General features: G+C 45.9%; 1 protein-coding gene across 2 annotated transcripts in view; it reads right to left on the bottom strand.

Moving 5' to 3' along the window:
- Positions 1 to 640: 640 nt before the first annotated feature.
- Positions 641 to 25,080, bottom strand: part of LOC147710658 (uncharacterized) — a 509,433-nt gene continuing 484,993 nt past the window's right edge. For both annotated transcript variants that reach the window (XM_086921346.1, XM_086921345.1), the window contains 2 exons: positions 5,028 to 5,077; positions 641 to 1,302 (listed from right to left, as the gene is read on the bottom strand). In XM_086921346.1, the coding sequence (XP_086777472.1) occupies positions 5,054 to 5,077 (24 nt within the window). In that variant the 3' untranslated portion in view covers positions 641 to 1,302; positions 5,028 to 5,053. The remainder of the gene's footprint in view (positions 1,303 to 5,027; positions 5,078 to 25,080) is intronic.

Raw genomic sequence — 25,080 nt, 5'->3', positions numbered from 1 at the left:
GGATAAAGGTGGGCTACCTGCCACCATTTTAGGTTCAGGTGACCTGATGGCTGGTGGCAGGGAGCATCGCGTTCTGAAATTTGTAGAGCTGTTCAAATCCTGCGAAGTAGTTTGGCTTAGGTTTTAGTTTCACATTAGAATAATTAGAGCGAGTTACCTTAGAGGAGAATGCTCTCCAACAACCTCACGTGGCTGAGGCAATGTGGATGTTAAGGGAGGCCGGGAGGCTAGACCTCGTACTAGGAGAGGAGGCGGAGGCCTACCCGGCCCAACCAACTCGCAGGACGTCTGAAGGCGTGACTGCGGCAGTAGTCATGTGTTCCTCACCAAGGAAATGGCAGTCAGCAGGGCCACAGTAGAGGAGGTGAGTGTGAAGGGCCGCTCTGTGAACAGACGAGTGGCCTTTCAAGGTGCTGGAAGAAAGGGGGAGGGCCCTCTGGCTTAGGCCTGGCAACAGCCCCTGCCGGAATGGGGGCCACAGGTGGAAAGGGCAGGGGTGCGGTGAAGGGAGGTGCTGATGAGGCCAGCACGGTGGAGCCCTTGACCATGGGGGCCGCGCTGGAAGGTATCAGGGACAGAGTGGCCCTGTGTAAAGATATAGTGGATATCCGGAAAGGATGATTCACAAGACAAAGTTGTTAATCCAATTGGTTTATTTCCAAGTAATTACAGCATACACGGGAGCGCCACCAGCTCTCAGAAGGTACAACAGTTTAATGCGTGTTTCTATAACTGTAAATCTTAAACAGGAGTTGAACTGAAAGGGCATCCTCGAGAGATTCACCTTCAAACATAAACATGTTTGAAGGAACACTCTCTTGAGGATGCAGGGAATGGAACGTGGGAAGCTAAGAACACATTATCAAACAGAAGCATAATACATTAATGGAAGTAGAAGAAAGACTACCTTACATCATCTCCCTTCTTATAATAAACAAAAATATAAATCAAACAAAAGAACTAAGACATATAAAAATCCTTAAACCTAGTGGGAATGGAACAATTACGAATTGGCCTAACAGGTTCATATATTTCACTTGAAGAAGACATTTGAGAAGACATTGGAGTAGATTGCAAAACCATACCTGCAGATGAAGTGGAAGGAACAACAGAAGAACAAGCATTGTTATTAAGATAATCAGAGGGAGTACCTACAGGAAAATGTGAACATTCAACATCGTTGGAATCAGTTTTATATACAAGAATTATTTTAGCTTGATCATTGGAAATTTTCACAAGAGCCCTTTTACTCCACCACTCCTTTTCTTCAAGAAAGACTGACCCTTTTGAAGTCTTCACAATCTGAAAAGGAGAAGAACATTTTTACATTCCTTTTATACATCTCTTCGGGTTCCTAAACAAAACCCAATCACCCACCTGAAAATCTTTCATAACAAAAATGGGAAGAAGCATCAAAGTACTTCTTTTGCAAAGTTTGCTTTTTAATAACATTCTCCTTAAAAATACTCTTATCATGGCAAGAAACACAAGAAGAAGTGTCCTTCCTTAAATCCTTCAACCAATTTGGACAAATCACACCATTCGGATTTCTTTTCTTCAAAAGTCTGAACGGAGAAATACCAGTTGTTGAATGTGGTGTGATTAAATAAGACCAAATTTTCTTCTTCAAAAAATCTTTAACTGGGAAATTACTAGCAAAAGCTGTTTGCACACCCTCTTTTAAAAATCTATTAAATCTTTCAATTAGACCATTAGCAGCAGGGGAAAAGAGTGCTACTTTTAAATGTTTAATGTCATGTGCTTTACAGTATTCTTGCATAGCCAGGGAACAAAAATGTGAACCATTATCTGTCACAATTTCTTTTGAATAACCTCTATATGAAAAACTCTTTCCAAAAATTTGATAACAGAAGAAGAAGATGGAGAGTCACAAAAATCTACATCCACCCACTTAGAATGGTAATCAATTAAAGCTATTATAAAGCGATCACTGGCTGGCAATAAATCAAAAGGACCAGAAAAGTCCAGGGCAACTTTAGACCATGCCCCATCTGGAACAGACACAGGATGAAGAGGCAATTTATTGACTCTCCAGTGTTTATCCGATAAGAGACAAGAATCACATTTATCTATAAATAAGACAACATCCTTGTCTAATGCAGGCCACCAGAAAAACTCTTTAAGTTTTCTGGAAGTGCTTCCAATGTCTAAATGACCTTCATGCGCACATTCCACCAATTTCATACGTATAGAAGAAGGTGGAATGCATTGATCTCCACGCATCAAAATCCCACTTACAATGGAAAGATCTTCAGAAACCTGAGCAAAAGATTTAAGGGAAGCGGGTAAAGAACGTTCCTTTGGCCAGCCATTAATAACCATGGGGCATATTATCAAGGGGGTTTATCTCCGCTTTTTTGGCTTTAAAAGCCAAGAAAGTGGAGATAAAATTATCTCCCTATTACCTAGCTGTCGCTAACACCAGTTAGCGACAGCTAGTAGGAGATAGCGACCATCTTGGGCCCCACTTTGCATGTCAGTGATATTTATCACTAATGACATGCAAAGTGGGCGTGCCAAGATGTTAGCGACTGAAAACAGTCGCTAACATCGCTATCTCCTATTACTAACCTTTGGAGATATTCGCGTTAAGCGCGAATATCTCCAAAATCTAACACCTGCCCTGAGCAGTTCTTAGCCATGTTATCCAATGGGAGGTGGATAACATGGCTAAGAGCATTAGCTCGGTAATGCATGAATATCGCTGACTTTTCAGCGATACTCATGCATTGCGGCGATTTTTATCGCATTTGCGATAAACCTTGGTAATAACAAGGTTTATTTGCGGTAAAAATCACCGCAGCTCAGCGGTAAATTTTTGTCTCTAACCAAGCAATAGCGATAATTATCGCTATTGCTTGGTAATATGCCCCCATGTTCTTCACAGCCTGTAAAACTTTGTCATCACTATAGGCCTTGAACCATAAATCCTGAGTTAAAAATGGAAAAACCTCTCTTGAATCAGAAATAGATGCTACTACACATTCAACATCACTAAACTTAGTCTCTACATAATCCTCCTGGAGCGGAAGTCTTGAGAGACAATCCGCTCTGACATTGAGACCACCAGACACATGACGAATTGTAAAATTAAATTGATGCAATTTATAAAGTAAACGCACCAAATGTGCTGAAGCCTTCCCAGTACCATTGCCATTCAATAAATTGAGTAACGTTTTGTGGTCACTTAGTAACACAAAGTGCGTGCCCCAAATATAACTCTTAAACTTCTCCACAGCCCACGAACAAGCCAATGCTTCCCTCTCAATGGTAGAATAATTTCTCTCTGCAGTTCACAGAGACCTAGAAGCAAAACCTACTGTACGTTCAAGAGAACCTGTGTGTTGAGACAAAACTGCGCCTAGACCCAACTGGCTGGCATCAACTGAAATCGTACACTCAATTCCTGGGGTAAAAGATGACAAAGCTGGAGAATTCAAAATTGCTTCCTTAATTGATACAAATGACTTATTTACAACATCAGACCACTCAAACTTACTATTTTTCTTAAGCAGATCCCGTAAAGGTTGAACAATCTGAGAGTAACTTGAAACAAATCTAGAGTAATACTCTGTCATGCCAAGAAACGACCTCAAAGACTCTTTGTTACCAGGAGCTGGGACATCTGAAATGGCTTTTGTGAGCGAGAATTTTGGTTTTATGCCCGCTGAACTAATGCAATGACCTAGGTAATCAACTTCTGATTTTAAAAATTTACATTTATCCCTTCCTAAAGTAATGCCAACATTCTTGAAACATAACAGCACCTCCTTTAAAGTGCTAACATGGTCCTCAACACTTTTAGAAAAAATAAGAACATCGTCCTGATATGCCTGAACATTTCTGATTTTGCCTAGGAAAGAATCCATAAACTTTTGAAAGACACTTGCGGCCGAAGCTAGGCCAAAGGGCAACCTCAAATACTTATAAGCACCAAACGGTGTAATAAATGTAGTCAAATCAGTTGACTTTGAGGATAAAGGAATTTGATGGTAAGCACTACGCAAGTCTAAAAGCGTAAAAAATTTACATCCATCAATACCAGTAAGGAGATCCTGAATTCTAGGATTGGGATGACAATCAATCAATATATTTTTGTTTAAAGACCGAAGGTTTGCACACAAACGGATACTAGAATCCTTTTTACGAACAATAACAATTGGACTGACCCATTGCGATGAATTTGTGGGCTCAATAATTTTGTCAGTAACCATGTTATCCAATAATTTTTTCAAATCATCCTAACACTGAGGAGAGTTGACCTAAGTTTGTGCACAACTGGAATTACACCAGGTTTCAACTTAATAAGATGTTCAAATTTTTCAACTTTACCCACATTTGAATTAAACACTTCTGGAAATTGTTTTATAATATCATTAATAAAGGTCTCATTAATTCCTTCTACCAGAGGAATTACAACATCTTTCAATTGAACTGGATTCTTAGATCCAGCGACAAGTTTTAAGTTCATTTTAGCTAAATCCTGCCAACCAACTATACTTTTTCCCTTAATGGCTACATAAACTTTAGTAAAAATTTTACCTACCCAAACATGTTATCTCAGACATGAAGAAACCAAGCATATTAATATCCTTGTCTCCGTATGCTTTCGGTATAATGTCAACTTTACACAAAACAGTTGAAGGAGCCCATAACTTGTCAAAAATGACATCAGAAACAATTGTGACCGGAGCGCCAGAATCAGCCATCATGTCAAGTGAGTGTTTACCAATAAGTACCTGACAGGTAGGATCAGGAACATGTTCACCATCAATTAAATTTCCACATGAGTCAAAAGACAAAATTTCTTTAACCTCACTTGACATTGTTGGTAATTCTATAGTATTGATGTTTAAATGCTGCATATCAGACTCTAATGGAACAACATCAAAACCTGATAAACCATCAAACTGATCAGGTTCATGTGTTTCAACGGTTCTAACATGCTTTAGCTTTGCATACACTGTTAAAATGACCAAACTTATTGCAGTTTGTACACTTCTTACCAAGGGCATTACATATTGGGCTATTGCTAAGATGAGTTCTTGATCCGCACCTGAAACAAAAAATGTGTTAGTTCGAGCTTGTTGAGGTTTGCTAAACTTGTTTCTAACTGCTAAAGCATTAATTGATAAATCATTTTGTACAAAATTAACAGGCACAGAGTTTTCAGCAAGAATACTTTTTGAAGAAACTATAATTCTTTCGATGCTTTTAGCCATATCTATGACTTCAGCCAACGTAGGATCTCTGCAACTCATAATTCTTTCCTGAATCTTTTAATGGCAACAACCATAAACAAATTGATCTCTGATGTAAATGTCTAAATCGGCTCCAAAGTTGCATTCAGCTGACATGTTCCTCAACACAGAAATAAAATCTTCTACACTTTCCTCCATATTTTGCTTTCTTTTCCTAAAATTAAAACGCTCCAAAATAACATTTGGCTGTTCCAAAAATTTTCTATTTAATTTATGAACTGCGTCCCTGTAAACATTCCATCCATCACCCCTTCCTGGAGGTGGAACAGCAGGAGGTAAGTTATCATAGATTTCTCTTCCAGCTCTCCCCAAATGGCTGTAAAGAAGGGCCAACTTTCTTTTAGCCGTGTATTCTTCGGCATCAATTGCTATTAAATAGTTCTCGAAACTCCTAAACCATATTTTCCAAGGTTCAACTGGTTTTCCATTTACCGGTAAAAATGTATTCAAAATAATCACTTGTTGATTATTTGCCATGTTCAAATATTTTCTTCAAGTTAAAATATGTTTCAATACCTTCAAAGTATTTAAAATAGACTTGCAGTCTTCCTGTATTTAAACAATATAAATTTCAGTCTTTGAAAATGGAAGAAAGAAATGTTTCCAATTTGCTAAACAGGAATATAAATATATTCTTGAAACGTTAATAAAGTGCACATACCATTTTCGAGTAGATTTCCTTTTAGATCTGAACACTTGCGCAACGATTTTCAAATCGGAAATAAGCAATCCAAATCATGCGCGTAGTGTTCTTTAAGAGATCGGCTTAAGAAATGAAATACCTACGTTGCGCGATGACGTCATCGCGGTCTGCTCTCACGTGGTTTGAGGTCAAATAGCACCGTCTCAAATCACAGATTTGCTCTAAAATCCTAAAGTCAGTGAAATAACGTCCTTGAAGATCCGTAGAAAAAGGAAAGTGATGAACACACGTTTCTTTTTAAAAACAGGCACAGTGGAACAAATACATTCTTGGGGAAGTATCGTTACTAGAGAATAACGAACCAAGAAATTAGTGAAAATGCTGAAAATATCTGAAATTTTCCCAAATCCTGTCGCCAAATGTAAAGATGTAGATGGATATACGGAAAGGATGATTCACAAGACGAAGTTGTTAATCCAATGGGTTTATTTCCAAGTAATTACAGCATACACGGGAGCGCCACCAGCTCTCAGAAGGTACAACAGTTTAATGCGTGTTTCTATAACTGTAAATCTTAAACAGGAGTTGAACTGAAAGGGCATCCTCGAGAGATACACCTTCAAACATAAACATGTTTGAAGGAACACTCTCTCTCGAGGATGCAGGGAATGGAACGTGGGAAGCTAAGAACACATTATCAAACAGAAGCATAATACATTAATGGAAGTAGAAGAAAGACTACCTTACACCCTGCAGCGTGGTATGCGCCTGTACAGGGCCGCAAATAAAAAAGAATCAACGAAGTGGGCAGCATCAGCTGAGTTGCCCCATTTTGATGGGACGCAAGGAGGAGGGGAGGCCATTAACGAGCTGCTTCATTGGAGCTGCTCGTGGTGAATCAACAGCATAGGGGGGAGGAGCAGAGAGGAAAAGGGTGGGGGGTGGAGTAGGGGGAGTCCCTCATGGAGGCTCAGATAGCTCTGCATAGCCAGCAGCCAGGTAGATTGACACAGCTGGCAGAAGGCTCAGAGTTGGGGGAAAAGGGGCTGGGAGCAGCACACCATGGAGTGGTCCCATAGCAAGGTGGGAGACTGGGGTGGTTTGGACACATTTGAACATTGGAAGGAGGCTGCAAGGGAGAGGGAGTGGGTCAGAGTGGCCCAGGTGGACGCTTACATAGGTGGGGAGGTTCTCTCCAATGGGGGGGCCATAGGGCAGCGATGGAGAGGTTTTTCCTGAGGAGGTGGGAGGGAGGCAGCTAAGGCTGGGCGAGCCCTGGGTCTGCTTTAGTGGCGGCTATGCTGGAGTGGAGTGGGGATGACGATCCCTTAGACGAGGAAGGCTTTCAGGATGAGATTTTCAGGGTCATGGGGGACAGCTCCACCATGAGGTGGGTGCGGGTGGTAGGGTGAAGCACGTGAATCACAGGATGAGGGAAGGGACACCAGGTATGGTTGGAGAATGTTTGGGGTGCAGACACAGAGTACCAGCACACCAGTCCTCTCATCCTTTCTTTCAGGTGCAGTGGTGGTGCGGCGTTGCAGACCCGGTAGAGCTGGGTGTGGCTCATCAACACTGAAGGGAAGTGAGGGCTGGGCCCAGCGGAGTTCGCCTGACATCAGCAGGGTATCCAGGGCGGCCAGCGTACGGCCCCTGAGGCTGGCAGGCCTCGAACGGCGCCTGGCACATGTGCAACAGCAGGCAGGCAAGTAGCACCGGCAGAGCGTCAGGAACGAGATAATAAAGCTCCCCATAGTGCGCTGAACATCACATTACGTATGTGACTTTTGGATTGGATTGTGCGCAGGAAATGTGGGTAGGCTCCAACTAGGGTGATATGGAAGACCCACTAGTGGTCCTAATATTGGACTATGAGGAGGATAACCTGGAAGAAGGGGAATTGCGAGATGAGGAGCCGGTGGACGTTAGAAGTCAATTGTCCAGTGTGTTACAGGTGCACAAGGAATGGCTGGATAAGAGTTTGGAGGAGGCGAGGCAGACTGTATCGATACGGGCACCCACTTGGTGCCAGGTAAGGTCAAGGAGATGGCAGATTCTTCAAAGCGGCTTGTCAGGAGGGGGAGGTTAAGGCTGTGTAAAGGGAAATACGTGACAGATGTGGGAGTGGGTACTAAGGAAAAGGACAGTGCCCACAGACAGTGCAGTGGCACAAGTAAAAAGGAGGGTTCTGGGGTAAAAAGAAGTGGGGGTTCGAAAGAAGCAGGGGAGAAGGTGGTGGGGGCCCAAAGAAAGGAGTTTAATATTAAAAAGTTACCCTATATGGGCATGGCTAAACTAGTGGGGGTTAATTTAATGTTAGCTAGGAAAGAGCACATTTGGAAGGGGGAGTATGTGGAGATGCTTAAACTCCAACACCAAGAGGCGAGCTCAAAAGAGGGTTCAAAGGGGTCGAAGTACATACAAGTTGGCAAAGCGGTCAAGGGTACCCCTCGTAATAGAAAATTGGACAGCAGCATTTCTGATTTATGCCATATTATACAGTGAGAAATATTAGGATTGATATGTGGCCATGATCAAGTACATGGATGTGGTACAGAAAGCCCAACTCATGGGAGGGGGATACGCGTAGGCACAATACGACAAGGAATTTAGGGTGTGGCTGGCTTGGAATCCAGAGGCATAATGGGGGAACTGGACTCTAATCTCTGGCAGCAAACTATGGGGCTGTGGAACTGTGGAAGACCATCTTTACAGCAAGTGGTCTGCCTATAATGTATTTCCCCTTTCAGGAATGTCCCACCCGAGGAGGGGTAGGAGGGGCACCAAAAATGCAACCAGGGACAGGGGCCACCTGGTGGAATTTTAATAAAGGAATGTGAACGCGAGAATATTGCAAATACCACCACAAATGCTCGAAATGCACAGGGTGACACCCCTTGTCAACTTGTCATGGGACAGGGAATGGATACAATGGCCAGGATGTGGGACAGTGGCAGCAGTATGGGAGTTGCCAAGGAGGGCATCAACAGTAATTCTCAGGTACCCGGGGTGGGCGGGGGCCCAGGGATCTGATGCAAAAGGCTTGTACTCTAGTTATTCTCAAATGGTTGGAGAACTGATTAGGGTTTTACGGGCGAGCTGAGGAGGCAAGGTTGTTGTGGGAAGGGTTTTGCTGGGGTTTTTGCTTGGGGTTCTCGGAAGCGGCAGTGAGCGTTCAGCAAAATAGCACGGACAGGCGGTGCAAGAGAAATTGCAGAAAGAGGTCTCAGAGGGGAGAATGGCAGGACCCTTTCATTATTGGCCAATGGCAGATCTGACTGTGTCACCAATTGGAGTGGTGCCAAAGAAAGAGCAGGGACAATTTAATTTGATACAGCACCTGTCTTGGACTGAGGGTAAGTCAGTGAAAGATTTAATTGAAGAGGAAGTGGCTACGGTTACCTACTGTTCAGTAGATGTGGTCATGTCACTGTCCCGTGAACTTTACTGCCCAAATGCTATGTGAAGTCAGCATTTTGGCTGATTCTGGTACACCCTGAGGACTTCCAGCTACTGCGTTTGCAATTTGAAGGAAAATGGTACATGGACAAAGCATTACAATGGGTTGCTCCGTTTCATGTGCTCTGTTTGAGTGTTTCAGTTCCTTCTTGCAATGATTGTTTACATGGCATATGGGCGATTAGCTGGTAACCCACTATTTAGATTACGTCTTTATCGTGGGGGCACCCGGTTCAATGGACTACCAGTCTCTCCTGGTAAGGTTCCAAAAGCTCATGGGTGATGACTGAATGCAATTGGCGCCGGAGAAAACAGTAGCTCAGCAAACAGTGTTATCGTTCTTGGGCATTGAGATTGATTCCATGCGGATGGAGGCCAGATTACCGCAGGACAAAAAGGAGAAAATGCGGACACTGCTAATATGCATGCTGGGAAGGGAGAATGTGAAGGTGAGGGAGATTCAGGTCCTGTAGGGTCACCTAAATTTTGCATGCAGGGTGGTACAGGCAGGGAGGACATTCTGCAGTAGGTTGGGGCAGGCATTATCTGTGTTTTCACTGTCTCATCACCATGTCCAGCTTTCACCCGGGGTCAAGGAGGACCTGAGAATGTGGCGTTTTTGCCTTCGATGGCATTCCTTTGGCAAGAGGGAGGGATGTAGACTGGGACGTGCAAATCTTTTCAAATGCAGAAGAGGGGCGGGTTTTGGAGTCTGTTGGCAGGGTAGATCGTGCGCAGAGCCACGGCCGGCACAGTGGAGCAACGAAGTAGGAACATAGCCTTCTTGGAAGTGTTTCCTTTGGTGGTAGCAGTGACACTATGGGGCGCGGAGTTAGCATACAGGAAAGTACTTTTTCGAGTCGACAACATATCAGTAGTGGAGGTGGGGAACCGACATTCAGCTAGGAAGACACAGTTCCTGAAGCTGTTGCGGGTGTTTGTGTTGGGCTGCTTGCGTTAAGACATTTCTTTCAGGGTGCAACATGTGACCATGGTGGACAATGGCATTGCGGATGCTTTGTCTCGTTCACATTGGGGGAGATTCTGTGGGTTAGCCAAGGACGCAGACAAAGACCCGACACCCATGCCAGAGAAGTTGTGGTCCGTAGGCAACGCAGGATTTTTACAGCCGGTGGTGGGGTCCCTTGCAGAATCAAAGCACAGTGCATATGTTCAGGCATGGAAAGAATTTCAAATGTCGGATGCATAGAGCGGTACACAGACAAAATATCGATTTTTAAATATCGATATACAAAAATATCGAAGTTTAAATATCGATGGGACAAAATATCGAAGGTAAGTAATATCGACAGTCTTAATATCGATATTAGTATGATATCAGTAATATCGAAGTTTTAAATATCGATGTCAATAATATTGAAATAAATAACTTCGATGTTACTAATATCAATTTTTAAATACATTTAGTGTATATTATATTGTATTTATTATGTTTTATTATTTATTTTTAATGTAATTTAATTAAATATTGTATTTTACTACTGTAGCGGGTTGTGGGTTTATAGGGGAATAGGGTGGGAAGTAATTTAATTGTGTTAAATTAATTATTAATTAGTAGGAATTATTAATTAATTGAGAAATAATTTTTAATTAATTTTAATTAATTGATTAATTGATAAATATGTTCTGTAGCGGGTTATGGGTTTATAGGGGAATAGGGTGGGAAGTAATTTAATAATAATTAATTAATTGATATATGTTTGTACATATTTTAATTAATAATTAATTGGTAATTAATTTATATTAATTAGTTAATTAATTAATATAATTTTGTACATATTTATAATTATTAATTAGTTGGTAAATAATCAATATTAATTATTTAATTACATTAATTATAGTAATTGTTTTATATATAATTTTTTGTTATTCTTTTTTTTTTATTAACTTTATTTTTGGTGCAGTTATAAAAGAATACAGTCACACCAGGCTCATATTCAGTATGTGAAAACTTACATCATATTACTATATCCACAGCCTTCACGCCCACAACCCGGAGGCCGGGCGGCGACATAATTGTCGTTAAGTGAGTTGCAGTTATTCTGAGACTTGCGTGCACTTCACGGAGCTCCCCAGACCTGCTTTTGTTTTATTTTTTCTCCCACAACTCCCCCCCCTCCCACCCCACCCTATCAACAAAACTGGCTGGTTTCTCCCCTCAACGTGGTAACAGTCCGATCACATGTCTATCAAACTAAGTGTCACTAGTCCATCAGTGCCATTTGTGCCTACTCTACTGATGTTTGTCTCTCTCCCCATGTTACTGTAGATCCCCTTACATGTGTGGTGTCTCTAAGTTTGCAGTGGTTTGGTCAGTTACCGAGCATTGATCGTTATCGGGTGGTCTCCCACACCCTCCTCTGTACTCTGTTCGTCTATGTGTCACCTCCTAAATGCCCGGCTTCTAGGCCATGGTATTGTCTCCATTTACCCCATACCTTTCGGAATTTTTTAGGACAGCCTCTCGCTTTGTATGTCACTCGTTCTGCCGCCATATAGAGGTCTAACCCTCTCCTCCACTCCTCTAGTTCCGGCCTCTCCGCCACTCCCCAGTATTTTGCAATATCCCTTTTCGCCACAACTAAAGCCAGCACCAGGAAGATAATATGTGGGCGCGGCAGGTCTACTTCTGTCACCATTCCCAGTAGTGCCAGTCTCGGATCCAGTGTCAGCTCTACTCCCAGTACCTCCCCCAATTCCGCGAGTGTACTGCGTTGAACGCCTTTTCAGCGTCCAAGGACAGGAACCAGTGCCGTTCCGCCCTATCTTTCACTTCTTGAAGCCAGTTGTGTGTCCGTCGGAGGTTGAGCTTTGTCGCTCTGTCTGGCAGAAACCCTGATTGGTCTGTGTGTATAAGGTCTGGAACGACCGTCCGGAGGCGTGCCGCAAGAATCGTGGCCAGCACTTTCACCTCCATGTTCAGCAGTGAGATGGGGCGGTATGAGGCACAATCCTCCTCTGGCTTGCCCTGTTTGTGTATCGGTACTATGGTCGCCAATGTTAGGTCTCGCGGGAGTGTCCCTATCTCATAGGCTTCAACATATAAGGCCAACAGGTGACGTGTCAGCAAGTCGGCCGTCTTTTTAAAGAATTCCGCCGGGAACCCGTTGGGTCCCGGTGTTTTCCCCGTTTTTAATTTATTTATGGCTATACTAATCTCCTCCAGTGTGATATCTGCCTCTAGCGGGGAGCTGAGCTCTGCATCCAGGAGTGGGATGTCTACCTTTTCCATATAATGTAGAGCCTCGTCAACTGTTCCGAGGTCTCTGCCTCTATAGAAATTCTCATAGTGGAGTGCGAATGCCTCCGCTATGTCCTTGTCCGTGGTTTCCATGTGTCCCCCGTCTCTCCTGATTCTTTCCACCCACCGTGCTGCTCGTTCTTTCCTGCTAAGCCATGCCAAAAGTTTGCCTGATTTGTCACCTACATCATACAGGCGGTGTAACGTAGCTAGTGATTGTGTCTTTGCCTCATTAGAGACCAGTTGTCTATACTCCCTTTGTTTGTCTTGCAGCCGCCTCAGTGTACCCTCACCTTTGTTTACATGGTATTCCCTTTCTAGCGCTAGGATGTCAGTTTCTAGCCCTGCCGCCTCCATGTGTTGTTTATTGCGTTCGTCCCTTAATCTCCCTTTAATTCTGTCCCTCAACACCGGTTTCATGGCCTCCCAGAAGGTAATATTGGAGTCTACTGAACCTTTGTTCTCCGCCACATACACCTTTATGTCCGCCCTCAATCCTCGTGTTATCTCGGGGGGTTGTAAGTCCCATGCTGCCAATCGCCACTCTGTCTCTCGCCTTACCGTGTTTTTCCCTAAGTTTGCATACAGAGGTGAGTGGTCTGATATCCCCCTTGCTTTGTAGGTGAACTCATCCCCCTCCGACAGGTATTGCCTTGCAATAAAAATGTAGTCTAGCCTGGAGAAGGTTTTATGGGCCCCTGAGTAGAAGGAGAACGTCTCCTGTGTCGGGTGTCGCCATCGCCATATGTCGGTGAGTCCCATTTCCGCCATGTATTTTGCCAGTGCCGTTTGCGTCTCCTCCCTGCGTGTTGCACCTGAACGATCTAACGTTTCCGACATCACGTCATTGAAGTCCCCCCCCACTATTTGCATTATGTCTGCCGTATCCAACAGGATGGCTGCCACTTCTCTGAGCGTGCGTGATTGGAGTTTTGGCGGAGCGTATACTGAGATAACTGTCACGTTCAGTCTATTCCATGTCCCCTGTATTCCCACGTATGTACCCTGTGGATCACTCCACGTGCGTGTGACGGTAAAGGGGTGTGTTTTGTTAATTAGGATTGCGACTCCCCTGGCTCCCGACGTATAGCCCGCGTGAGTCAGGACTTTGTATCACCCCCTCGCTATGAACGTACATTTTCCTGCCTTAAGGTGTGTTTCCTGTAAAAGGATAAGGTCTGGGGCGACCCTTTTGATGTATGTGTTGACCAATCCTCTCTTTATTTTGGATCCCAATCCATTAACATTCCATGTCAGAATGGAGATCCCCCTCTGAGTTCTGTCAGTAGTCCTTAGTGTGTCTGCCATACTGTGTTGCTCGTCTGGAGGTCAGTAGGAGACCATAGCAGCTGTGTGTGACAACGTTGATTCCTGTGCATCTGACTGTGTCCCAATGAGTGTTTCCGTGTCCAACATCCCCCCCAATGTCCCAAACGTGTTTTCCTACCCACTCCCCCGCTCCAACAAACTAGAAAACCCCTTCCCCCTCCCCACCTCCCTCCCCTTCCAGAAGTGCCCCTAAGTGGGACATGACTTTCAGTAGGAGTAGGCCTGTCGCCCACCCACTATACCCTCCCTTACAAACTCTCAAAAACACCACAAGAATGCAAAACAAAACTTAAGGGGGTGCCAACTTGCGTGCTTCCCTGCGACCAGCTGCCATTCCAGTCCCATGGAACCGTTAGGTATCAGAGAGTCTGACCACACCTTTATGCAAGCGGGTGTCTGGTTTGTCCCAACTGCGTATCCGCATCCGCTCATGATTTAGAGTCCGGAATCTCAGATTCAGGTGCGCTGTGTTGTCCTGACAAGTCCTGTTCCAATACATGGATCTCTTGTACCAGTGGGTGATCGGATTGTCTCTCTTCCTCCTCCTCTTCTCCGCCCGATGTGTGACTGTCCAGTACCTCGTCGTCTTCACCCTCCGATCGGGCCGTGATGTGCAGTGCAGCAAATCTGGATCCTGAGCCAGTTGCCCCGTTTGGTGAGGCTGAGCGCCCCCTTTGCAGCATTCCTATGTCCTGACCCCTATATGGTGTCGCTGGAGTCCGCCTCTTGGATCTTCTAGCCTTCAGCCTCTGCGCCTTAGGGATTTCCCAGTGTGTGGCATTTCTCACGGACCTGTCCAACAGGTCCCGTTTGGCTATCTCCCTGCTGTTTAGGATTGGTCGCTCCTCCAGCCACTGCCAGGCGTCCTCTGGGTGTGCGAAGAAGAGGGTCTGTCCATTGAAGAGCACCTTAAGTTTCGCCGGGAACAGTAGCATATAGGCGATTTTCTGGTCTCTCAGTTTCGCCTTTACTGCATCAAAGGAACGCCTCTGCTTCTGTACCTCCTGGCTATAGTCTGGGAAAATCATGATGTGTGTATTTTCAAAGCGGATCTCTCCCAGCTTCCTTGCCTCTTTCAAAATCACGTCCCTATCAGCAAAGTTCAGGAAGCGTGCAATGATCGGACGTGGTCGTGCTCCTGTCGGTGGTTTGGCGAGGAGGGCCCTGTGTGCCCTCTCATTCACGAAACAGTTTGAGAATTGCGCCTCCGGGAAAGTGTCCACCAGCCACGTTTTCAGAAATGCCACCATGTCGGACTTCTCGCATCCTTCTCTAAAACCTACGAAGCGCAGGTTGTTGCGGCGTGCCCTATTTTCGGCGTCATCCACTTTCCAGAGGAGTTGGCGATGCGAGGCCTGTAGTTCCGTCATATCTCTTCGTAGGGCAGTGATAGAGGTCTCCGCCTCATCCATCCGCGTCTCCGCGTTGGTGACCCTTTCTGATAGATTCCGAAAATCCTGACGCAGGAGTGTTACTTCCGAACCCACCTCGCCGATCTTGGTCTCCAATGCCGCTCTCGACTCCTGTATGTCGGCGCGCGACGCCTGGATGGCTTCCATGAGCAGGTCTGTATCCGAGCGCGGGCCCGGGGCCGCCGGGGGTCCATTCACCGTCTGGCGCAGTGCAGCAAAGTTATCCATCGGGCCTTGCTTGGGTCCTTTCGGTATTGTCTCTCTCTTGCCCATGACGAGTAGCGGTGGTCCGGTCCGTGTTCTTCCCAAGCGTTGGTGGTCTATGGGCTACGTTGTTCCTGGGCTCCTCAGGGGGTCGGAGACCCAGCTCCCCTCCAGAGTAGTGCTCCGATCCCAGACCGTAGTTGCCCCGGGGGACCCGGCACCTCACTTTATGTGTCCGGCCAGTGGCGTCTAGGTGCACTCAGGGGCCTCGCATCCGCGCCGTAGCAAAGAGCCAGGCCTATCCTCTCCCGATATCTCTGTGCCGCATCACCGGCTCCCCAGCAGTTTCCACGTCCCCCGGACCACGGGGACACTCCCGCCTCAATGCCCCTCGGGTTGTGAAGGTCTCGGGGCCTCGCTGGTTTCCCCCACTTCTACATACCACACAGTCTAGGGGGAAAAAAACGGCTCCCGCGCACTCACTCCGTCCTTGCCCGGGGTCCGGACCTCGCCGGGGGTCAACTTTGATCAAGGAAGCGGGCTGGGCCCGTCCTCCGTGCCCCGGGTGTTGCTGCCGGCAATGTCGGGGGGGCCTCCCCACGGGTCCCTCCGATGGCCGCCTCACCCCACCAGTGTTCACGCCGGGTTCCGCGTACCTGGGTGCTTGAATGTCAGGTCCCGGGACTCAGCACCTCCGACGTACGCACTGCACTCCGGTCGCCATCTTGGTGTAGGTCGTCTTACAGTGTCTGTCCGCCGCTGGGAAAGCGCGGTCGATGCGGACGCCAGTCCGGGGTGCACACATGCGGGATACCGCCGCCACCGTCCTCTGGTCCGTGCCCGGGTGCCCAGCTCCCGCAGTCACGGAGTTCGTCTCGCACTAGCGCTGGCCGCCGCCATCTTGATGTAGTCCGGCGTGCGAGCGGGCAATACCGGACCGCTTTACTCCCTCCCGGGTGCAATTTTGTGCACGGTTGTCACTCTCAGTAGGTGCAAGACACCTTTGGCACCTCCGCCTGCGTTTTGGTGACGATCAGGCTAGGTATAAGTCGGATCTTGAGGCAGCTCGGCGGGAGCTCCGTCTCAGCACGTCCTAACCGGCCATGCTGTTGGCCACGCCCCCCCAATTTTTTGTTATTCTTAATTAATTAATTTGGAAAAATAATATTAATTATTAAATTAATTACAGCTAATGTGCTAATATATTTACTTTATTGTTATTGGTAATTAATAATTAATTGGTAATTAAATAATATTAATTAATTTTGGGTAAAGGAGTATTTTTAGGGTTCAGGGTCAGTTTTCAGTTTTTGGGTAAAGGGGTATTTTTAGGGTTCTGGGTCAGTTTTCAGTTCATGGGTAAAGGGGTATTTTTAGGGTTCAGGGTCAGTTTTCAGTTTTTGGGTAAAGGGGTATTTTTAGGGTTCAGGGTCAGTTTTCAGTTTTTGGGTAAAGGGGTATTTTTAGGGTTCAGGGTCAGTTTTCAGTTTTTGGGTAAAGGGGTATTTTTAGGGATAAGGGTCAGTTTTCAGTTTTTGGGTAAAGGGGTATTTTTAGGGTTCAGGGTCAGTTTTGGGTTTTTGGGGTACAGGGATATTTTTAGGGTTCAGGGTCAGTTTTGGGTTTTTGGGGTACAGGCGTACAGGGTAAAAAGAAAAAAATATTACATTAAATCAAATAAATAACATTAAAAAAATTTACATTAAATTATTAAGTGTTTTATTTATTTTAAATGTATATGTATTAGTTTTAATTTTGTTTTAATATTTTTATTTAATATTTGTAAAATTATATGTATTTTAAAATTATTTTTACATTACTATTAATACATTTAAAAAAACGATATTTTTGATTCCGATATTTTTGTACTACGATATTATTTTTTCGATATTTTTGTACTTGCCTTTATGAAGATAGGATTCCGATATTTTTGATGTCGATATTTTTGCTCCGATATTTTTGCATTTCGATATTCTGTCTGTCGATATTATGTCAGACATTCGCATAGAGCCAGGAGGAAAGTCGTTTATAGGGGGATGATGTGATCCAATATATCTTGAACCTAACAGACAAGGGTTTATTGCGGGTGACCATTGTGGGATAGCTGAGAGGACTGGCTTTTATGGGAAAATTGTTATGGGGATACCCTCCATCAGAGAGCGAGCTGGGATGCAGGATACTGGAAGGATGGGCATGGGAGCAGGGCCATAGGGGGTGGGTTAGAAAGCCCTTGTCCTGGAATTTAATTGGAAAACTGGAAACGTCCTGCAACAACTGCCTGGGGTGTGTAGGGATGCAGGGGAAACTTGCTTATTTTCAACACTGATGGTGTGGATGTTTTTAGGGGCCTTCAGTGTCAGAATTGTTGGGGGGAAGGGGCATGGAGAGTCAGTTGGGAGAATGTTGACAGGGAGATGGGAGATATGGCTTAGCCGCTCCAAATATCTTCAGAGAGCGCAGGGGAAGAGGGTAATTTAAAACTCAGTGGGTTCACCTTGCCCATGTCCAGTGACAAGGGGAGAGCGCTGGGCAGCTCGTTGTCTGGCAGACAGCGGTCTGGTCTTTCGACACATCACTAGGGGCAAAGTAACGGCCTATCAGCTACTAGCATTGTTGCAAAAGGCCTTGGTTCAGGTGGGAGTGCAGGCAGCAGAGTATGGCACACACTGTTAACACATGGGGGCAGCATCTGAAGCTGGAAATAGGGATTGCCGCTGTTCTTCTGAATGCTATAAGCGCTATGTGCAGGCTACTGGGGCATGAGGGACACGCAGCGGGTGATGTATGGTGAATTGCTTACTGCTTGTTCGTTTCCTTCCAGGTGCTGTAGTGGGATCAGCGGCCGATAAATTGGATATTTGGGCGGTGGGCCACTCATTCATCGAGTGGGCAGCAATCCAGGTGCGCCAGACGGGTGTGGGATCTAATCTGGGTTTCAATTACCTTCTTTTAAGGGTTACTTGGAATGCTCTGGATGGATCTTTTACACACATTGAATGGCATAATGGTCAGGGCAAGGTGCCCGGATGTGTTGCTTCTTCACGTCAGTGAGAATAATTTAGTGAAGGAGAAGGGGGTCATGTTGTTGAGGACTATAAAAAGAGAATTGTTGAAGATAAAACAATGTTGGGCAGGGTGTTATGTTTTATGGACTGAGTTTCTGCAGCCGTTGTCTTGGAGTGGGGCGTGCAACGTTACCGGCTGGTCGATTTAGAAAGTGATGGGGCAGTCTTCAGCATAGTTTCCTCTGCATATCGATTCCCAATTTTCAGTTCAAAGAAACAAGGCGCCAGAGTGAGGCTCACAGACTTATGCACTATCAGAAGCTTGAATATGAAGGAAGGCTGTCTTTTTTCCTATATCGTGGCTTCTGATGGGGCATAAGGGCGCTTGACTGACAGGCCCCAAATCACCATTTTCCGACATGCTGCACTGCCTGACACTAGTGCAGCATGCCAGAAATGTATTGCATCTGTGAAAGGACGGGTTGTAACAGCCCAGGCCTGACATATGCGCAATACATACCAGGGGAGCCTCTTCTGGTGCAAGGTGATATTGCAGCTGTTTCAATGAAGTGGGCCTTTTCACACACAAACAGTGGTCAGTTTTCTGTACCGCACTCCTCTCTCTCAATGGGCCGGAGCCTGCTGAAGCAACCTTTGGTGCCAACTGCATCATCGGCCCCTCCCCTAGCGGGAAAGCTCTCCGGCTACACTCACCAGGCAGACAGCTAGAGACACGAGTGGGGAGAGGGTGCAGATGTCACTCCATTCCCCCCAGCACGCCCAGAGCAGATTGCAGCCTGATTGCCAGCACCACCTGGACACCGCTGCCAAAGTGCAGGCATCAGGTAAGGAGACTGCTGCCCGGGACAGTTCCATTAAAACAACACTCTCTCTGGCCCATCATAGTGAGTGGCCACTCAAGCTCCAGAGCCTTTGCGCAACTTCTTGGAGGATTGGGGCCTCCGACTGCTGGAGCCTCGCAATAGTGTGGCCCTCTTGCACGCCCCCTCCCTGGCACCCCTTGCTCCTGGTACTCATTCCATGAAGAGCTTATTTCCTTTTCTCTTATGCTTATATGGAGCCTACCTTCCCCTAAGTGTTTTTTCTGTCCATTCCAGCACACCCTACAGTCTCGGGGAGGTGAGTCAGCGAAATTACAGTTCAAAGGTGCTTTATAATAAGTACCTCTTTAAGAGTGCCTACTTTTTCTCCTGTTGCAGTTCCATCCATGTGTCTCTAAGGTGAGTACATTGTCTATCCTTATGAGTGAGATGTGTGTTTGTAGGTCTTGAACTATAGGTGTCCATTGGAACATTGTGTGCATTGCTGCACAATAGTGTGGCCTCCCTGCTGGCTGTCCTTTGTTGGTGCTGGTGGACATAATCTGCAGTGTGGCCCACTTCAACATTAGGGCCCCTCCGTGCACTGGTTTTTCACATCCAAGTGCGAGCTATAACCTGCGAGTAGGGAGCACAGGATGGTCAATGGGCGCCCATTGTTTGATGAAGTGAGGCACTGGTGGTGTGGGGCAAGCTGGGCAGAGGGTAAAGTGGAAAATTATTAAAACTGCCTCTGTGCTGGACGTTTATCTGCTTTATTCTAGTCCCTGCAGGATAGGAATTGAAGTATATGGAGGTTTATTCAACCCATGTAGAGAGGTCAACATGTTTCTGCCCTCATCAGGAAAAAGGTACAAATATGGCTCATCAGGGACTAGAGATCCCCTTAAAGCCCAGCTCCACAAAAATGTCTCCTATGAGATGATTCAGAAAAGGGGGTGGTGATGAACAGAGTGTCTGAATTAAGCAGACCACTCTTACCCAGTCCAAAGATCAGGGCTTGATCCATCACAGTTATTTAGCTCACTGCACCATCCCAGCTCAGAACCTGGCTATATGCAAATCAGTCTGTCCCTGGCCCAGTGCATCATGGGAACAGGGCAGACTAAACTACCAAGCCAATTCTTCACCAGAAAGGAGACAACCTTCCGGGGACCGGTTTCTGGCATTTCAGCCGTCGTCGGCCCGGCTTGCTTGAATCCTGATGGTGCAGTGAGCAAGGGACTCATGTCTGAGTATACCCTGCCACACCTATAGTGGCCAAAAACGATTCAGAAAAGGGGGTGGTGATGAACAGAGTGTCTGAATTAAGCAGACCACTCTTACCCAATCCAAAGATCAGGGCTTGATCCATCACCGTTATTTAGCTCACTGCACCATCCCAGCTCAGAACCTGGCTATATGCAAATCAGTCTGTCCCTGGCCCAGTGCATCATGGGAACAGGGCAGACTAAACTACCTAGCCAATTCTTCACCAGAAAGGAGACAAGCTTCCGGGGACCGGTTTCTGGCATTTCAGCCGTCGTCGGCCCGGCTTGCTTGAATCCTGCGATACAGACATCGCATTCTTGGATGTACATATAAAAAATACAAGACAAGGGTTGGTCACCGACCTTTACAGGAAAAGTACGGATCGAAATAATGCCCTGCATTACTCGAGTTTTCATCAAGGCTCCCTTAAAAAGCACCTTCCATTCTCCCAGATGCTACGCGTTAAACGCATAGTATCCAATGACCTGCTGGCCGAAGAACGCATCACAGAGATGGAAAATAGATTTTTGGATCGAGGATATCCCCCTAGCATTTTGAAACAAGCACGAGATCGTGTTACCACCATTTCTAGAAGTGAAAGCATGACTAAGTCTCAAAAGGACCCTCTACAACGCATGGTACTTGTGTCTAAATATTCAACAGCCAGTGATAAATTCAAAAAGATCATTCATAAACATTGGCCTGTGTTAAAAAATGAACCCGACTTCATGGGAATTTTTGAGCAACCGCCAATCTTCGCTCATACCAGAAGTAATAATCTAAAAGAAATTCTCACTAAATCCATTGAGCCACCCACACACCATCGAGGCACCCAACCATGCCATAATTGCAGTCACTGCAATAGTGCAATCAAGGGAAATATCATACAACACCCGATGAAAGGTCATGATGTTAAACTCAAGGTGGACGCGACATGTGACACTGCCAATGTAATCTACGCAGTGAAATGCCCATGCGGCAAACTTTACATAGGCAAGACTGAAAGAAAAATAAAAACACGCCTCAACGAACATAAGTCTAATATTAGACTCAAATCTGAAAAATCCAATCTGGCTATGCATTTCAATGAGGCCAGTCACACCATCGCTCAGATGAAATTCATAATCCTCGAAATGATCGTGAAAAAAGAAGGAGTTGACAACACCAAGCTCCTACTCAGGAGAGAACTAGAATGGATCTATATGCTACAGACCCTTAAGCCGAACGGGCTAAATGATCGTACTGAATTTAGTTGTTTTTTATAATTTTGCATATAGTGTTTACAATGTAATCATGTATAGTTTGACATGGCTCACACATTGAATGTACCTTGTTCCTATCTTCCATTTTATTTATTTTTACCCCTCTAATATGGCCGCCACCGTTTTTTTCAGGTTTTCCATGACTTGTTAGTCCACTTTTTATGTTAATTTTCACTTTCCTAAACACACATTTACTCGTGTCGATTTCCGACACTACAGACAACCTGCCACCCGAACGAGCACGCGTCTACACGCGGCTATGTTTTCCATCCTAAAGTAAGTAATTGCGCTGTCTGATTATACCCACACGCAACCGTTTGTCTGTTTACGGAGCACTCCCACGCCGGCGTCCAACTTGATCTGCAAGTTACTGAGTTAACTTTAAACTTTACCGCGTTACAAGCCTGCCACGCCTGCATAGTCTCTCTATCCTTTTGTTGTTCACAATTTCTATACGCCATTCACAGTAATCCAACCTGTTTTTTAACAGCACTATGAGCACTGTGCACACTGCATGCACGCTTAAACGCCTTAGTTTGTTTCCTTACACGCGTTTTTTTCACTCTTCCTCCTCAGCTTATCCGTGACCAAGGGCCACACAGCCCGAAATGCATAGGATACTATAGTTTGGATGTATCACGAAAATGTCTATTGATATGCTTGAAATATCTGCGAAGTACTAAGAACTTTGAAATGCAATATTTTTGAAGAAAATAAAACGGAACATTAAGAAACACAAGAAGCACTTTGTGTGAGTATACCTTGCCACACCTATAGTGGCCAAAAACGATTCAGAAAAGGGGGTGGTGATGAACAGAGTGTCTGAATTAAGCAGACCACTCTTACCCAGTCCAAAGATCAGGGCTTGATCCATCACCGTTATTTAGCTCACTGCACCATCCCAGCTCAGAACCTGGCTATATGCAAATCAGTCTGTCCCTGGCCCAGTGCATCATGGGAACAGGGCAGACTAAACTACCAATCCAATTCTTCACCAGAAAGAAGACTAGCTTCCGGGGACCGGTTTCTGGCATTTCTGCCGTTGTCGGCCCGGCTTGCTTCAATCCTGATGGTGCAGTGAGCAAGGGACTCATGTCTGAGTATACCCTGCCACACCTATAGTGGCCAAAAACGATTCAGAAAAGGGGGTGGTGATGAACAGAGTGTCTGAATTAAGCAGACCACTCTTACCAAGTCCAAAGATCAGGGCTTGATCCATCACCGTTATTTAGCTCACTGCACCATCCCAGCTCAGAACCTGGCTATATGCAAATCAGTCTGTCCCTGGCCCAGTGCATCTAGGGAACAGGGCAGACTAAACTACCAAGCCAATTCTTCACCAGAAAGGAGACAAGCTTCCGGGGACCGGTTTCTGGCATTTCAGCCATCGTCGGCCCGGCTTGCTTGAATCCTGATGGTGCAGTGAGCAAGGGACTCATGTCTGAGTATACCGTGCCACACCTATAGTGGCCAAAAACGATTCAGAAAAGGGGGTGGTGATGAACAGAGTGTCTGAATTAAGCAGACCACTCTTACCCAGTTCAAAGATCAGGGCTTGATCCATCACCGTTATTTAGCTCACTGCACCATCCCAGCTCAGAACCTGGCTATATGCAAATCAGTCTGTCCCTGGCCCAGTGCATCATGGGAACAGGGCAGACTAAACTACCAAGCCAATTCTTCACCAGAAAGGAGACAAGCTTCCGGGGACAGTGCAGTGAGCAAGGGACTCATGTCTGAGTATACCCTGCCACACCTATATGGATGGTGCAGTGAGCTAAAAAACGGTGATGGATCAAGCCCTGATCTTTGGACTGGGTAGGAGTGTTCTGCTTAATTTAGATACTCTGTCCATCACCACCCCCTTTTTCTGAATCGTTTTGTCCACCATAAGCGTGGAAGGGTATACTCAGATGTGAGTCCCTTGCTCACTGCACCATCAGGATTCAAGCAAGCCGGGCCGAAGACGGCTGAAATGCCAGAAACCGGTCCCCGGAAGCTTGTTTCCTTCCCAGTATAAGAATTGGCTTGGTAGTTTGGCCTGCCCTGTTCCCATGATGCACTGGGCCAGGGACAGACTAATTTGCATGTAGCCAGGTTCTGAGCTGGGATGGTGCAGTGAGCTAAATAACGGTGATGGATCAAGCCCTGATCTTTGGACTGGGTAGGAGTGTTCTGCTTAATTCAGATACTCTGTCCATCACCCCCCCCCCTTTTTCTGAATCGTTTTGTCCACCATAAGCGTGGAAGGGTATACTCAGATGTGAGTCCCTTGCTCACTGCACCATCAGGATTCAAGCAACCCGGGCCGAAGACGGCTGAAATGCCAGAAACCGGTCCCCGGAAGCTTGTTTCCTTCCCAGTATAAGAATTGGCTTGGTAGTTTGGCCTGCCCTGTTCCCATGATGCACTGGGCCAGGGACAGACTAATTTGCATGTAGCCAGGTTCTGAGCTGGGATGGTGCAGTGAGCTAAAAAACGGTGATAGATCAAGCCCTGATCTTTGGACTGGGTAGGCGTGTTCTGCTTAATTCAGATACTCTGTCCATCACCACCCCCTATTTCTGAATCGTTTTGTCCACCATAAGCGTGGAAGGGTATACTCAGATGTGAGTCCCTTGCTCACTGCACCATCAGGATTCAAGCAAGCCGGGCCGAAGACGGCTGAAATGCCAGAAACCGGTCCCCGGAAGCTTGTTTCCTTCCCAGTATAAGAATTGGCTTGGTAGTTTGGACAGCCCTGTTCCCATGATGCACTGGGCCAGGGACAGACTAATTTGCATGTAGCCAGGTTCTGAGCTGGGATGGTGCAGTGAGCTAAAAAACAGTGATGGATCAAGCCCTGATCTTTGGACTGGGTAGGAGTGTTCTGCTTAATTCAGATACTCTGTCCATCACCACCCCCTTTTTCTGAATCGTTTTGTCCACCATAAGCGTGGAAGGGTATACTCAGATGTGAGTCCCTTGCTCACTGCACCATCAGGATTCAAGCAAGCCGGGCCAAAGACGGCTGAAATGCCAGAAACCGGTCCCCGGAAGCTTGTTTCCTTCCCAGTATAAGAATTGGCATGGTAGTTTGGCCTGCCCTGTTCCCATGATGCACTGGGCCAGGGACAGACTAATTTGCATGTA

Source organism: Lissotriton vulgaris, chromosome 5 (assembly GCF_964263255.1).
Source record: "Lissotriton vulgaris chromosome 5, aLisVul1.2, whole genome shotgun sequence".
Lineage (NCBI taxonomy): Eukaryota > Metazoa > Chordata > Amphibia > Caudata > Salamandridae > Lissotriton > Lissotriton vulgaris.
Note: the sequence above shows the minus strand (reverse complement) of the source record. Positions and strands in the feature narration are given on the sequence as shown.